Source organism: Nicotiana tabacum, chromosome 3 (assembly GCF_000715075.1).
Source record: "Nicotiana tabacum cultivar K326 chromosome 3, ASM71507v2, whole genome shotgun sequence".
Taxonomy (NCBI): domain Eukaryota; kingdom Viridiplantae; phylum Streptophyta; class Magnoliopsida; order Solanales; family Solanaceae; genus Nicotiana; species Nicotiana tabacum.
In genome coordinates, this window is record NC_134082.1 from 126328626 (window position 1) to 126345717 (window position 17092).

Sequence of the window (17092 nt, forward strand, 5' to 3'; positions counted from 1 at the left end):
GAGCAGTGCCAACTTATTTTATTTGTAAAAGAAAACTGATTTCATTTTTCTTTTCAGTAAACGGAATTAGATATTTAAGTATCTGATTTCTTAGTCCGCCTACTTTTCCATTCCGTTAGTGACATCTCCTTCATGAGTCCCAAATTATAACTCTTGTATTTCGGTGACTGATTCGTATATGAATGTCAATCATCATTCCCAAGCCTCATCAGTGGTTTTTCATTTTTGTTTTTGTCTATTTAGATTTTTCTTAATTTTAACTATGTGTTAGTCGCTAACTAATGGAAATGGAGGACTACTGTTAAAAAAGACTGAATAGAATTACCAGTTAAAAGTTTACAACAATTCTTATGAGCTTGCTTTGCTTCCCAGTCTATCGGGAGTTCATCTAGTTTTCCACGTGTCTATGCTCCGGAAGTATCATGCTGAAAGATCATACGTGTTAGACTACAACACGGTTCAGCTAGATGAGAGCCTGGGTTATGAGGAGGAGCCAATTTCCATTGTTTACAGGCAGGTTCGCCAGTTAAGGTCCAAGAAGATTTCTGCAGTAAAGGTTCACTGAAGGGGTCAACCAATCGAGGAGGCGACTTTGGAGACCGATGAGGACATGCAGAGTAGATACCCTCACCTATTTGTTACTCCAGGTAATATTCTAGACTCGTTCAAGGACGAACATTTGTTTAGGAGGTGGAGAATGTAATGACCCGATCGGCCATTTTGATTTCTAGATCCCCGTTCCCCTAATTAAAACTCCCCGTATGTGCTTTTACTGTTTTATGACATTACTTAATTCCTTATAGTGGCTTATAATGGTTAAGTTTGACTTTAGTCAACGTTTTGAACCGGGATTTGACGGTTCCAATAGGTTCGTATGATGATTTGGACTTCGGTATATATTTGGATCGAGTTTCGGATGACCTGGGAGCGTTTCAGCGCTTAATATTGAAAGTTGATGCTTTGAAGGTTTTCAAGTTCTTTAAGTTTGGTTTGGAGTAGGTTTTGGTGTTATCGAGGTCCGTTTGGTATTCCGAACCTAGGAATAGTTCTGTATGGTGATTTAAGACTTGCACGAAAAATTTGGCGTCATTCCGAGTAGTCTAAATATGTTTCGACGCGTTCGAAGCTAGTTAAATAGTTTGAAGTTTATAAGTTGATTCAATTTGGTTTTAGGGTGCGATTCTTAGTTTCGATATTATTTTATGTGTTCCGAGAGTTTGAGCAGGTCCGTATTATGGTGATAGACTTGTTGGTGCAGTTGGACAGGATCTCGGGGGGCTCGGGTGCGTTTCGGACCGCTCGGAGCTAAGTCTAAACTGCTGGTATGCTGGTTCTGGTTTCCTTCTTCGCGAACGCAGAAGGACCCTCGCGTTTGCGATGAAGGATTTGGAGACTGGACGCTTTTGCTCTTCGCGTTCGCGAAGAAAGGGTCGTGTTCACGGAGGCTTGGAACCATTGGCCTTCGCGTCCGCGGTTGACTCGTCGCGTTCGCGTAGAAAACCTGAGCCTGGGCCTGGGAAACTCTGTTGCCTTTCACGTTCGCGAGTGGAGACACGTGTTCGCGATGAGTGGGCGGCTTAGTGAATCATGCTCGCGAGTGACTTCTCGCAGTCGCGAAGAAAACCTTTTCTGGGTTTGTGAGTTTTGCCTTCGCGATCGCAAGGGCTTGTCCGCGATTGCGAAGAAGGCTGACCTGGGCAGTGACTTAATAAAAATTGGGATTTTGGCCATTTTGTTCACTTCTCTCGTTTATTGGCTGATTTTGGATCTTTTTAAAGAGGGATTTTCACCTAGCATCTTGAGGTAAGTGTACTTTATACAATGTGAGTTTAATACTAGATTATGGGTAGATCTTAACATGAAAATTGTAGAATTTTATTATTTTGTTGAAAAATCTAGGTTTTGATAAAAATAAAATTTAACCTCGAAAATGATTATGGAATTGGGTGAAAATTATATATTTGAGTTCGCAAGGTTATGGGTAACATTTATCTTCGAAAATTTTCGGAATTCGGGCACGTGGGCCCGGGGTTAATTTTAAGAATCTTCCAATATAGGTTGGGTAATTACTCTAATAGCTAATTTATGAACTTATGAGTGTATATTGATTAATTTATATAATATTTGGCTAGCTTCGAATTGTTCGACACTAAGTTGAGGCCATAGAGTGAATTTGTGGGCCGGAAAGTGAGCTTTGAGACGAGGTAAGTCTCTTGCCTAACCTTGCAAGAGGGAATTTACCCCATAAGTATTTTAAATTACCATTTGCTTCTATTTGTGGGGGCTACGTACGCACGAGGTGACGAGAGTCTGTGCATAGCTACAAATCATGCTTAAGTCCGGGTAGTTTTAGGTCCCAAATCATGAAATACTTGTATTGTTGCACTTTACTTGTTAATTTAAGTGCCTAAATTATATTGGAACTTGTTAAAGGATTCGTAAAGACCGAATTTCACTTACTTTGAGTTTTGGCAGGTTACTTGGCCGTTAATAGAAATTGTACTTCCTTGTGTATTAGTCTTGTGATAGCTTTTAAATCAGATGTTCATAGAGTATTCTCTCTTCTTGTGGAGCGGGCGGAACGCCTCGGCAGTATAATAGATACATCTATGGTTCGTGTCGTTCGACCCTTGGCAGTATACACATTATTCTGGATCGGACCGTACGACCTCGACATAAATCGTGCATGATAATGCTTGGAGCCCTAATACACTTGATATTATTTTTATGACTTGAAAGGTTATAATTTATTTAATGTCCTGAAATTGTTGAAGTTAGCTTGTATCAGTTGGAAATTTTTAAATTGACTATCAGTTAAAGAACCATTTATTCATTGCTGGTTATTGTATTATTATTATTATTATTCATGTATTCCATGCCTATTTAGAATTTATAGATTTTAATTGTTGGTCATAGTAAGTGTCGATATCGACCCTTCGTCATTACTTCTTCGAGGTTAGACTGGATACTTACTGGGTATATATTATTTATGTACTCACGCTACACTTCTGCATTAATCGTGCAGGATCTGAGGCAGGTGCATCTGGCAGTCATTCAGGCGCGCACCCCCGTTATCCCGAGGTATAGTGGTGAGTTTCTCTCTGAGTCCGTTCTGCACCAGCATTCTCTCTTTTGTATTTGCTTTCTGTCTATCTTATTTCAGACAGTAACATAGGTGTTTTGTATATTCTACTAGTTGCTCATACACTTGTGACACTAGATCTTGGGAATATGTTAGTAGACACTTTTATGGATTTTGAGTATTTATTTCTCCATATTTGCTCTTTCATTAGTCCACGCTTTACTTTACTATAATTTTTCATTTCTCATTTACTTAATAAATAAAAATTAACTACTTTGAAACTATTAAAAGGAATAAATATATGGTTAGTTCACCGTTGACTTGCTTAGCGGCGACGTTGGGCGCCATCACGACCTAGAGGGGAAATTGGGTCGTGACACTCTCGACAAGCCATAAAACCGACTTCACTGGTTCTGGCAAAGAAGAAGCGTTATCAATAATAATATAACTTGTCAGGCTTTTCCCGTAATTAGCTAACTGGTCAGCATCCATATTGCCTTCTCTGTGGATATGAACAAAAATAAAATTACCACTGCTAGAGAGATGGACAATCTGATCAATGATGTGCTGAATATGCCAGGGGGCCTTCAATTTCGTAATTAATCGTGTTAATAATCAGTTGAGAGTTAAATTCCACAATCACCCTAAATAGGCCTTTACTAATACACAATTTTATGACATGGAGCAAAGCTTTAGCCTTCGCCATATTATTACTTTCCTGGCCGTAGTACTCAGCATAGGCCAAAATAAAATACCCCGGGTTATCTCTAATGACACTCCCTCTTCCAGAGCCACTCGGATTTTCTTTGCAACAACCATCAATATTCAGCTTTAGCCAACCATTAGCAGGCTTCTTCCAGCGAACCATTTGAATACTTACAGCTTGTTTAGCTTTTTCCACAACAATGCACGTATCATTCCAATTCAAAGGCAACTGGACATCAATGAAACACACAATAAATCTTTTGTATAATTTGGTCATTTAGTCAAAATATAGAAATAAAGAATTTAACAATAGAAAGTATTTTATCCTGCTTAATACACTTATTAGTCACTTCCCCTATATGAATTTAAATTGATCGAACTAATTACAAAAAAGAATGATGATATCACAACAAGCAATCCTGACCCTTGAAATATAACTTGGCTCCTTCCTTCGAACTTGACCGTCCATCTGTCACCTTTTATATATCAGCTATTTTTTAAGTACTGTATCATTTTCAGAGTACATGCCTTTTAATTATTTCTAGACCTTAGCACATATACACGTGTCCCCTTACATAACTTTCCTAAATCCCTTCCATTTCTCCCTTTCACCTTCGGGTTCCTTACAATTCTGATTGACCTTGCTCTCAATTGAGCGACGAAGTTCGGAGACTCACTCTCAATGTATCCAATTCTACCAAAATCTTGGCCCAAAACAAAAAAAGAAAGAAAAAGGAAAAAAGAAGAAGAAGAAGAAGAAGAAGAAGAAGAAGAAGAAGAAGAAGAAGAAGAAGAAGAAGAAGAAGAAATGCAATTTGTTATACGGTTATACTCCATCTTATGTTTCAAACCCTGGCGCGCGCGAGCTAGTTTTCTGTGTATATATATAGCGCTGCAGATTAGAAAGCAAGTCAGGTGTCAATTCCTCACCGACGGCTTCCCAATTTTCAATTTCTGTTAAGTCGCCATTTTCCACTACTCTCTTTTCAAAATGTTGAACAAGAACTGGGCTTTAATGGCGGTTTTCTCATTCCTGGTTGCCTGCATTGTGACAACAATGGCAGCGCATGCAGAGATTGCCCTAGGAAGTGCCTCTCGTCTTAGTATGCCCCTCAGATATGGTTATTATGATGAGAAATGCGAAGATATTGAGAAGATTGTGGGGTCAACGATGCAGAGAATTGTGCAGCTGCAACACAACGTCCCAGCACAACTCTTACGCCTTCTTTTCCATGATTGTTTCATCCGGGTATGTTTACTCTCCATTTTCTGAATCCTTGATTAAATATATTCAATTTTATATTTTTTGTTGTTTCTTTCCCAAATTTTAGGTGCTCTTGTATGTGCAATGATGTTCTTCTTTTCGTACTCTTTATTTCTATTTTCTTGTACGTATGCAGTTTGCTGACTCTTGATATGTACATCATTTATTGGGGGTTTTCAGAGTTTTATGGGATTATAGTATTATTCATTTAATTTTTCTCATCACTCTAGAAGCATATTTGTCTGTTCATGTATCTATTGTGCGCACGCCTACGTATAATCTTTCTTTTTGAAAATTTAAGCATGATTAAATCAAGAAAACGACTTAGAACCTTTTATAATGAAGCAGAGGAAGGGGATTGAAGAGGCTTGCAATCGTATTATTGGAGACTAAGGTCTTACACTGTCAACTCTACTGATTCACTTTAATTTTTTTGGAAGCAAGTCTAATTCTTATTATCAAGAAAATGACGATAATTGATCTGTTTTGTGTCTTTCCTTCTGTTATTTGATGCAGTTCTTAGCTTTTTTGGCTGTACAATCTCAAATGCATGTGTCCGCTATCTGAATACAAATACGTACTTCCAGCATGTATTCTCTGTTAGACTGTTATACCCCATGCATGTATTCGGATGTGACTTCATTTTATGTATTTCTCTTATACGTTTGTAGACATTTCTTTTATAGTTAGCCTTGTGATGTTTGTTGTGTTGCATTGTGTTAACTTTTTGTGCCGTCTCTTAGTCTTTTGTACTAAGGTCCTTAACTTCTTCATCCTCCCTATTTTCAGAAGTGTGTTTTTACTTATTTCAAATTATTTTCTCTATGTTGATTTATCTATACTGGTTTTGTCCATGAATATGTGTATTTACAATACTTTTGTGGATTTTGTATTTTTCCATATTTGGCATTGGATCCTAATGCGCGCACGATCTTGATTTGTGCATGGTGCATTTGTATTTTTTCATATTTTATTTCTTTGATCACTTGTGGATGCTTCTTTCTTTTTAATTAGATGTGTGATCTTGATTTGTGCATTGTGCACTGTTATTCTTCATATGTTGTAATGTGTCTTTGTGCATTGTGTTCGTCGTCTGATTCAAGATGTAGGTTTTAAATGATCCAATTTGGTCTATTGCTTTCTCAGTTTTGAATGCGTACATAAAGATAAAAACATGTACTGCTCTTCTCACTAGTTTCAGCAGATTCGCTTATTCAGTTTTGGTTTTTTTTTTTTTTTTTTTTTAATGTATATTTGCCTGTAGTCATATTCCTCTATGTGTGTACCCACACCCATTTTCCCTCTTTTCCTATGGGTAATAAAAAGAGGATGAGATGGCATTACTTCTGAAAAGGTAGAGGTGAGCTTTTAGAGTCATAAGGGAGTCAAGAAATGATATTAAGCAAAAGAAGGATCTCGGAGCAGATTGTGAAAACAGTTCCAGACAATGACTTTATTGTCTTTTTTTTTTTTTTTTTGATAAGGTAGAGTTTCCAGACAATGAGTTTTCTGTTTTATTGATTTTTCAAGGTTGTGATGCCTCTGTTCTTCTAGCTGACAGTAATGAGAATGGGACTGTTGAACGTGAGGCCATCCCGAACAGAACATTGAAAGGCTTCGATATAATTGACATGATAAAGGATGAGATTGAGGAAGAATGCCCAAGGATTGTCTCTTGTTCTGATATCCTTGTCCTTGCAACAAGAGATGGCATCGTTCTGGTGTGAATTTGCCCAATATCCTTTGTTTCTTATAGTCCAGCACCTTAAGTTTCTTTGCTGATTTCCTTATTCTTACTCTTAATAGTACTTACTTTCTATTTTACATGGATCTGTTTCGTGATCCTGTTCAAGGTGCAACTGGAGAGTAGAATCATAACCAGGGCACAGTTCTGGAAATATGGGAATATTCATAACCAGTGCATCATGGTATCTTCTAGCGGTGCGAACCAAATTGGCATTTCAACATCAAGTTTATATCTTTAAACTATTATGTCTTTGAAATAGTTTAGTTAAATGATCTTGTAGTGCATATTCAGATATCTAGGACATAATAGAATGCTTTACACCTCTTAGAGGTATCATATAGTAGTTAACAGGGCACACTTCCGAAAATATGGTGCAATATTTATAAACAGTGGATTATATCTTCTAGTTTTGCGAACAAATTGACACTTTATCATCAAGTATTATATCTTTAAGCTTTAAGTATCAAAAAGTATTATGTCTTTAAGCTTTCCCTTTCACATGCTGTTTTTGTACATTTTAGGCTGGTGGTCTATACTATCCTGTGCTTATGGGCAGAAGGGACAGTAAGGAGTCATTCTTTGATGAGACAATGGCTGAAATTCCACGACCAAATGGGAATATCACTGAAACTCTTAGGCTGTTTTCGCTCAGAGGATTTGATGAGAGGGAAACAGTGGCACTACTTGGTATATCTTCTAATCCTACTAATTTAATTTTCATATGATGGAGTCTGTATCCTCTTTTGGAGCACATGTACATCTTTTAAAATTTCTCTTCTTTTTATTTTCTTCATCATCTGAAGGAGGACATAACATCGGGAAGATTGGTTGTGAATTTATTCAGCTAAGGTTCAGTAATTTTATGGGGACAGCTATTCCTTCTGGTTTCCTTGAAGAGTTGATGCAGAAGTGTCCAGACGATAACAGCACCATCACAAAAATGTTCAATGAACATACCGCAAGGGGTCTGAGTGAGTCTGCTATGTCATACTCTCAGGGACTGTCAGCACTTTCCTCGTTTGGAACTTCATTTGATAATCACTACTACAAGACTTTGATGAGAGGACGAGGGCTGCTGTTTGCTGATCAACAGTTGATGGCTAATGAAAAGACGGCAGCAGTGGTGATGGATTATGCGTTGGACGAGGGGACTAAATTTAGGACTGAGTTTGCTCATGCCATGGATAAATTGTCAAATATTGGCGTCCTTACTGGATTCCAAGAAGAAGTTCGGCACAGTTGCTCCCATCTCAATTCCGATCAATGAGAACTACCTGGGAGGAGTAGACTGACTTAAAGTTTCTCATGCTTTACATCTGTACGTACAAATATGTGCGTCAATATAATATTCTGCTTTTAAGGTACATATACTACTAAAAGAAATAGGTTTCAAATCAAGAAGAAATTCAAGATTTTATTAAGAATTGTTAAATTTCTGGTATCACCGTTATCGATTGTGGAAAAATAATTGTAACATTTATGGAAACCCTTCCTTTTTCCTGAAGTTACGACGCAAAAATATATACAGGAAAACGGAACAGTTCGTTCATGCTATTTTTTCTTGAAGATGTTAATATCACGCATAAACAAGAGAATCATATACGGAAGAATTATAACCATGGAAACTGTAGACATTATTATCCAAGATTTCGTTTCTCTTAATTTCTTATGAAACATGGAATTATAATAACTCTAGTTGCGTGGATCAAAGAAAGATTTCCAACACAACATAGATGAAACTACATAATATATTTAGAATGAGCAAACTTTGTTTCGCAAACAAGAACAGAAAGAAGGTAAAAACCATACCTATTACTCTTTTGTTCTAAGTAAGCTGTTCATTCACTGATCGAAATCATATCTGAGAGGTACGGAATCAGGTTGTAGACTGATCATCGATAATAACCATCTATGTCTCGGTCCCGTATGCCCCTCAGATATAGCTTCAAACAATGAACTTGTTCTTCCTTTCAGCTAATCAATATACTACTAGGGTTAAAGTCACTATCCCTACATATAAGAAACTACCACCGCCTAATACATGGTAGCGTTTCTTTTCCGGAAAATATTAATACTTGTGACGCAGCACTTTCCATATACTCCATTATATACTGCCAGCCTCAGCCAATCCAACAACTCAGCCTTAATACAAAACTAGTTCGACATATGAAGCTTCTAATTTATTTTTATTTTTTTGGAAATTATATCAAAAAGGAAAATTATAACAATTTCCGACATAAGCAGTGACTGGTTTAGAGTATTTCATAATTTGAAGGGGGAAATTAATTGTTCAAGTTCATTTGAAGGTATCTTTTTTATTTGGCCCAATATAAATCAGAAAAATCTCAAACAGATTTAAATTGACATAGTTGTGCGGGCAATTGTATTGTGAATGCAAATACTAGTCGAACTAATTAACATATACACCACAAATTAAACAAGTTACAAAAGCATATCAGAAAAGAAAAAAAAAATTAAATGTCATTATTAGTTCTCATAAACTTGATTGGAATTCAAAACATACATTGAATACTACGCTGGAGAGTCATATAACTAATAGGAAGGTCCTAAATCTATATCTATCTATATCTATATCTATCTATCTATATATATACTATATTAAAAGCACCAATGCCCTTAGCAAAATATCGTTCGCATTTTTTCCCCTTTTAAAATATATTTCATATTAGATAAAATTGTAATTTAAATTACAATCCTAATTTTTAGGACTTTAAAATCAACTACAATTTTGCTTATTTAACTTTTTCCTTATTGAACTAGGTAGAAAATCCTAATATTTAGCCCTTTAAAATCAATAAGAGTTTTACCTTATATAAATTTTCTTATAAAAACGTTAGAAACTACTATTATTAAGCTAAGTTATACAAGTCAAAAACACAATGGCTTTAATAACACAAAAGATCCAAAGCTTACATATGATTTGTTTATTGAAAATAGAATTCTTATTACATAAAGTTATAATTACTGTTGAATATCTTAAGGAGTTGAATTAACAAAAAGACTAAGTTACTTCTTTAATATTGAGAGCAAATAATTAAATCTTTGAAATAATTAATTAGCAAAAGAATTCAAATCAATTTTTTTTTTTCAAATTTATCATATAAGTAAAATTATTTAACAAGTTGAAAAACTCTTAAGATACATAAATTTATTTTTTTATAAGAAGTGCACTAGCGGTGAAAGAAATAAAAACTAAAGCAGAATCGATTATAGTGATAAAAATATAAATTTGAAGAAATAAGGATAAAATAGTAGAAGACAAAATGTATTATAAATGAGTTGTCAGTTCATTTTGCTTTTTTTCTTGCGTTCAGTAAAAAATGACAATGGTTGTATAGTTTTTTATATTAAGTTATTTATATTAAAATATTTATTCAACACAAGTCATTTGTTAAAAATTTACATTGTCGTTACCAATCGTGTAGGATATATACGCCAACCTTTTTCGTTCTCAAATTCTTAATAGACTAAAAGATTCATTTTTTGTAAATTTTTGTTATTTGAAAAATCTATAAAAATTATGATAAAGGTATTTTTATGTTTTGTGTTTAGTATTAGGTCAGATAAATAACAATAATTTTCACAAGATATTTCTCCATAAATCTTCATAAATCACAATAAGACATTGTAAAGTTTTATAAGCTAAGATTCTTCTTTTTTTTTTTTGGGTCAAAAGTTTCTTCATTTTTTGAGATACGTACATGGAAAAAATTATCATTTAAGGATTTTTTAACTTTTATTTTTTAATTTTATATAATTTAAACAAATATAATACTTACATGATATTTTTAAAATTATGTATTTAATGATATGTTTACACGCGCAAAGCGCGTATCCTAAAACTAGTACTATATTAAAAGCACGAAGCCCCTTAGCGAAATATTGTTCGCCTTTTTATCTTTTAAAATTATATTTTATATTGGATATAATTGTCAGTTAATTATTTTTCTAATTTTTAGGACTTTGAAATACACAATTTTTTTAATTATTTAGTGATTCCTTATTTGAACTATGTAACAATTTCTAAAATTTGAAATTTCGAAATCAAATAAGATTTTACCAAATCGACTGAACCAATTACTATTTTATTTCCCATTTAATTATTGTACGTTTTTGTGTGTGTTTATGTGACTTTCTTTTTTTTAATTTTTGTCATAGGTTTTTTCTTACACTAGTCTTAGAATACGCGCTTTGCGCGTGTACCCATGTCATGAGTAAAAAGTTTTAAAAATCACATAAATATTATTAAAAAATATTAATAATTTTGTAAATAAGTAAACTAGTCTTACTTTTGTAAATAATTCACATTAAAAATAATTTTCTAAAGAAGTCAGGATGGTTCTTTTCTTATATGGAATTAAAAATAAACTTGGCACTTTCTGAGAAGAAATTAAATTATGTTCAAAGTAAAAACACGACATTTCTGCAATTCAAAATATAGATAAAAGGGGGTAAACAAAGTCCATAATTTCGTTTGGCAATCAACTAAGTTTTTCCATAACAATTTTTTTTCCTTTTTAATTAGAATATCTCTCTTTAGAAATATTTGAGTTTTCTGCAAGTTTGATAAAAATAAATGGTGATCCCAACTAGCTCAGTAATGAGAGAAATATTGATCATAGAAGTCATTTGGGCTGACCAATGCCGAGCAACATTTATGCATTTGATGCACAATGTGTTCTAGCTTTGTCATTGTCTTTATTGATGACATTCTGGTATACTCTCGGAGTCAGGAGGATCATGAGTAGCACTTGAGGACAATGCTTCAAACTTTGAGAGAAAAAAAGTTATATGTGAAGTTCTCGAAATGTGAGTTTTGGTTGGATTCCGTGGCATTCTTGGGTCACGTAGTGTCGAGTGAGGGGATCAAGGTGGATCCGAAGAAAGTGGAAGCAGTGCAGAGTTGGCCCAAACCATCCTCAACTATAGAGATCCGTAGTTTTCTTGGTTTGGTGGGTTATTACCGTCGGTTTGTTGAGGAATTTTCGTCTATTGAAGCACCTATGACCAGGCTGACCCAGAAGGGTGCTCCGTTCAGGTGGACGAAGGAGTGTGAGAAGAGCTTTCAAAAGCTCAAGACAATTTTAACTACAACCCCTGTATTGATATTGCCCACAGGTTTGGGGTCTTATACAGTCTATTGTGATGCCTCGAGGATTGGCCTTGGAGCAGTATTGATGCAGGACGATAGGGTGATTGCCTACACGTCCAGACAACTGAATGTGCATGAGAAGAATTATCCTGTCCATGATCTCAAGTTAGCTGCTATTATTCACGCTCTAAAGATCTGGCGTCATTATTTGTACGGTGTTCCTTGTGAGATTTATACTGATCACCGGAGTTTGCAGCATCTGTTCAAGCAGAACGACTTTTTTCGCGCCAAAGGAGGTGGTTAGAGCTACTGAAGGACTATGACATCACTATCTCATGGTGGCCGATGCTTTGAGTCGCCGGGCGGAGAGTTTGGCTTATCTACCAGCAGAAAAGAGGCCCATGGCAATGGATGTTCAGGCCTTAGCCAACAAGTTTGTGAGATTGGATCTTTCGGAGCCCAGTCGGGTACTTGCTTGTGTGGTTTCTCGGTCTTTCTTGGTTGATCGTATCCGGGAGCGTCTGTATGATGACCATCATTTGCTTGTCCTCAAGGACAAGGTTCTACATGGTGATGCCAGAGATGTGATCATTGGTGATGACGGGGTATTAAGGATGCAGGGTGGGGTATGTGTACCCAATGTTGATGGGCTTCGGGAGTTGATTCTAGAGGAGGCCACAGTTCGCAGTATTTCATCCATCCGGGTGTCGCGAAGATGTACTTGGATTTGAGGCAGCACTATTGGTGGAGGCAGATGAAGAAAGATATAGTTGGGTTTGTAGCTCGGTGCCTCAATTATCAGCAGGTGAAGTATGAGCACCAGAGACCGGGTGACTTGCTTCAGCAGATAGAGATTCCAGAGTGGAAGTGAGAGTGGATCACCATGGACTTCGTAGTTGAACTTCCATAGACCTTGAAGAAGTTTGATGCCATATGGGTGATTGTGGATTGGCTGACCAAGTCCGCACACTTCATTCATGTGTGTACTACCTATTTTTCAGAGCGGTTGGCTGAAATTTATATCTAGGAGATTGTTCGCATGCATGGAATTCCAGTTTCCATCATTTCAGATAGAGGTACTTAGTTCACATCACGGTTCTGGAGGGCCGTACAACATGAGTTGGGTACTCGGGTGGAGTTGAGCACAACATTTCACCCCTAGACGGACAGGCAGTCTGAGCGCACTATTCAAATTCTTGAGGATATGCTCCGTGCATGTGTGATGGAGTTTAGAGGTTCTTGGGATCAGTTCTTGCTATTGGTGGAGTTTGCCTACAACAACAGTTATCAGTCCAGCATTCAGATGTTACCGTATGAGGCCTTGTATGGTAGGCTGTGTAGATCCCCGGTGGATTGGTTCGAGCTGGGCGAGGCTATATTATTGGGAAAAGACTTGGTTCAGGACGCTTTGGAGAAGGTTAAGGTGATTCAGGATAGACTTTGCACAGCCCAGTCCAGACATAAGAGTTATGCGGAGCGGAAGGTTCGTGATATTTCATTTATAGTTGGAGAGTGGGTCTTACTTCAGGTTTCGCCTATGAAGGGCGTTATGAGATTTGGAAAGAAGGGGAAATTGTGTCCGAGGTTTATTGGTCCTTTTGAGGTATTGCGACGTGTTGGGGAGGTTGCTTATGAGCTCGCCTTACCTCCCAGCTTGGCAGGAGTCCATTCGTACTTCATGTTTCGATACTCTGGAGGTATCACAGTGATCCGTCGCACGTGTTGGATTTCAGTTTAGTCTAGTTGGACAAGGACATATCTTATGTTGAGGAGCCAATGGATATATTGGACAGGCAGGTTCAAAAGCTGAGATCAAAGAGCATTGCATCAGTAAAGGTTCAGTGGCGGGGTCAGTCGATCGAGGGGGCAACTTGGGAGACCGAGCAAGATATGCGCAGCCGTTACCCTCATCTTTTCACCACTTTAGGTATGTCTCTATGCTCGTTCGAGGACGAGTGAATATTTTAAGAGGGGGAGGATGTAATGACCCGACTTGTTATTTTGAGAATTAATGCCCTGATCCCCTATTAACTGCTTTCCCCATGTTTATTTCTACAATTGTGATTTGCCGAGAAGATTCATTTTGAGTTTCGGAGTGTTTTGGAACACTTAGTCCCCAAACAAGAGTTTAAGCTTTAGAATTTGGACCGTAGTCGGAGCAGTTTGAAGACGGTTCCGGAATGGAATTCCATCGACTTCGTTAGCTCTGTTGGGTGATTTAGGGCTTAGGAGCTTGTTCAGATTGTGTTTTGGAGGTCCGTATCTTATTTAGGCTTGAAATGCTGAAAGTTGAATTTTTGAAGTTTCCGGATCGATAGTAAAATTTTAATATCTGGGTCGGAATCTGATTTCGAAAGTTGGAATAGTTCCGTATGTTCTATGTGACTTATGTGCAAAATTTGGAGTCAAATGGACATGGTTTGGTTGGGTTCGGCATCAGTTGTAGAATTCTTGAGATTTCTAGTTCATTAGGCTTGTATTGGAGGGTGATTCGTGGTTTTAGCATTGTTTGAGGTGAGTTGAGGGTTGGATTAAGTTCGTATAATATTTTAGAATTGGTTGGCATGTTTTGTTGAGGTCCCGAGGGCCTCGGGTGAATTTCGGATGCTTAACGGAAGTTGAATTAAACTTAGAAAATTTCTGATCTTGCTGAACCTGTTGGTTTCGCACCTGCAGAGTTTGGACGCAGGAGCAGCACCACAGAAGCGATTAGGCAACCGTAGGTGCGGTCTAAGGCATAAGGGAAGTGGTCGCAGATGCGGCCCAAGGACCCCAGAAACGGAACCAAATCTGCTTATAAAGGGCCGCAGGTGCGAAATCTGGCCATTTAATGAAATTTCGCAGGTGCGGAGTAGGAGCCGCAGGAGCATGACTACAGGTGCGGTTAACCCCTCGTAGAAGCGGAAATCGCTGGGCAAAAAAGAGAGAAATCTAGGGTTTAAGTTCATAACTCTAAAAATTGAACTGGAGCTCGGTGGAGGACGATTTCTGGAGATATTTTGAAGGAGAAGGATTGGGTAATAAATTCTAACTCTAATTTGGTTCTAATACATTAATCTATTGTTAGTTTTATCATTTAATTTTGGGATTGGGGTGAAACTTTGGGAAAAATTGAGAAAAGTTCTTAGGCCGAATTTTGGGATTTTGATCGAGATTTTGGTATCGGATTTTAGTGATTTTCGTTTGGTTAGACTTGTGAGTGAATGAGTGTTCATAATTTGTGACTTTTACCCGATTATGAGACGTGGTCTCGGGGAGGATATTTGGGCGTATTTCTATTTTCTTGCCTTCGCTTCGATTCCTTTATCTAAACTCGTTGTTTGTAGTTATATTTATATTATGGAATTGATTTGATTAGATTTGGGCCACTCGGAGTTGGATACTCGTGGCAAGAGCGTGATTTCAGATTGATTGAGCTTGGTTTGAGGTAAGTGGCTTGTCTAACCTTGTGTGGGGGAACTCTCCTTAGGATTTTGGTACTGTTGCTATATGAATATCGTGTACATGATGTGATGAGTGCGTAAACGTGCTAATTGTTGAAAAACCCAGTCTTTTATTAAGTAAACATCTCTGTTCTCTTTTAATTGAGCAATACTTGTACTTGAAGTTCTTGTTTAGCTTAGGAAAGCATGACTATGTGTCCTAACTGCCTTATATGCTTTAACTGCTTACTTGGATTCTATGTAGCATGTTTAGAGTAGAAATTCATATTTATTCTTGAATAGAACTGTAGATTTCTTTCTTGCGACTGTTGTGTGTTTACTTTGGGAGTACGAGATGGTATCCCGGAAGATCCCTCTTGTTTGTTTACTTTGGGACTACGGATCGGTATTCCAGGAGACCCCCCTGCACATTTATAATTAGGACTACGGGATGATATCCCGCAAGATTACCCTGTATTGGATATTTATGTTTTGGACTACGGATCGGTATTCCTGGAGATCCCCCTGCACATTTACGATTTGGACTACGGGACGATATCCCGGGAGATCCTCTGCACATTTATGTTTGGGACTACGGGACGTTATCCTGGGAGATCCCCTATTGTTATCTTTGTGTATTGAGTTATTTCTTCCTATGATTTCATCCTTATTGACTGTTAGCATATTTAATTATACTGTCTCATTTTACGTTATTTTACCTTGTTATATATATATATATATATATATATATATAACCAGTAGGGCCCTGACCTTCCTCGTCACTACTGAATCGAGGTTAGGCTTGGCACTTACTGGGTACTACTGTGGTGTACTCATGCCCTTTCCTACACATGTTTTTCATGTGCAGATCCAGGTTCTTCTGCTCAACCATACTACCCGTGAGGCGGAGCGATTCAGAGTCTTCGAGCTATATCTGCAGACCTAGAAGATCCTCTCTATTCTCCCTTTTAGCTATAGACTTTTTGCATTTACTCTTGTTTAGACTTCTGGAGTTAGAACACTATGTATTTCTTTACCTTGTGATTTATGAGATTCCGAGTTTTGGGAGTGTTTTGTGTTCAGTTTGAGAGAGTGAAATTGTATATGCCGAGCGGCATTTTTAAACTTCTTTATTATACTACTCATAATTTGCTAGTTTCGTATTTTATTTTCCTTTTCTGAAAATTGTTAGGCTTACCTAGTCGTAGGGACTAGGTGCCGTCACGATAGTTAGGGAGAACTTGGGTCGTGATAATACAAGTTTCTTATTTACTATGTCTGAATTCTTCTGAATTTGTGAGGGCTCCTTTTTACTCACCAAGAGAAAAACCTATTTTCATTGCAACCAAAAATAAACTTGGCAGGAAATGTAAATTAAACACATTACAGTTCAATGCATTTTGCTTATGCCGTTTTGAAAATAAAGCATTTACCTGTTGAAAGTCTTTTTTAGAAAAATTACAGTTTTCAAACTTATTAATATTTTTCGACGATTTTGGAAAAAGATTTGGGTTTTCAATGATATACTTAAAAGGCAGATCTATTTTCTGGAACTGTGAAAGAGCTGAGCATTTTATCTCCGAGTTACTTCTTTTATTACTTTCATTTTTTTTATGAACTGTTGTTGGCTATTGGTGTTGGATTTCGACCTTTGTACCAGCTCGTCAGCACTTTCAACCTAAGGTTAGATTTGTTACTTATTAAGTACAAGGGGTCGGTTTTACTCATACTACACTTCTACACCTTGCGTGCAGATGTT

General features: G+C 37.0%; 1 protein-coding gene across 3 annotated transcripts; it reads left to right on the forward strand.

Annotated features, from left to right (window-relative positions):
• Positions 1–4334: 4334 nt before the first annotated feature.
• Positions 4335–8230, forward strand: LOC107829648 (putative Peroxidase 48). Of its 3 annotated transcripts, none has more exons than XM_075249890.1 (4): positions 4335–5036; positions 6557–6772; positions 7320–7485; positions 7602–8230. In XM_075249890.1, exons 1-4 carry the CDS (start codon positions 4779–4781, stop codon positions 8063–8065), a joined length of 1104 nt encoding a protein of 367 aa, XP_075105991.1. In that variant the 5' UTR covers positions 4335–4778; the 3' UTR covers positions 8066–8230. The 3 variants fall into 3 exon arrangements, with proteins under 3 accessions (XP_075105991.1, XP_075105989.1, XP_075105990.1); XM_075249888.1 differs by having other exon boundaries at positions 4339–5036; positions 6613–6772; XM_075249889.1 differs by lacking the exon at positions 6557–6772 and having other exon boundaries at positions 4340–5036.
• Positions 8231–17092: the final 8862 nt, after the last annotated feature.

What these genes read in the sequence shown, in the direction of transcription:
- LOC107829648 (XM_075249890.1), top strand. Translation starts at nt 4,779, where the DNA reads ATGTTGAACAAGAACTGGGCTTTAATGGCGGTTTTCTCATTCCTGGTT. An exon ending in TCCATGATTGTTTCATCCGG is followed by an intron (nt 5,037 to 6,556) that starts GTATGTTTACTC and finishes CCAGACAATGAG; the next exon opens with TTTTCTGTTTTATTGATTTT. An exon ending in GGAAACAGTGGCACTACTTG is followed by an intron (nt 7,486 to 7,601) that starts GTATATCTTCTA and finishes CATCATCTGAAG; the next exon opens with GAGGACATAACATCGGGAAG.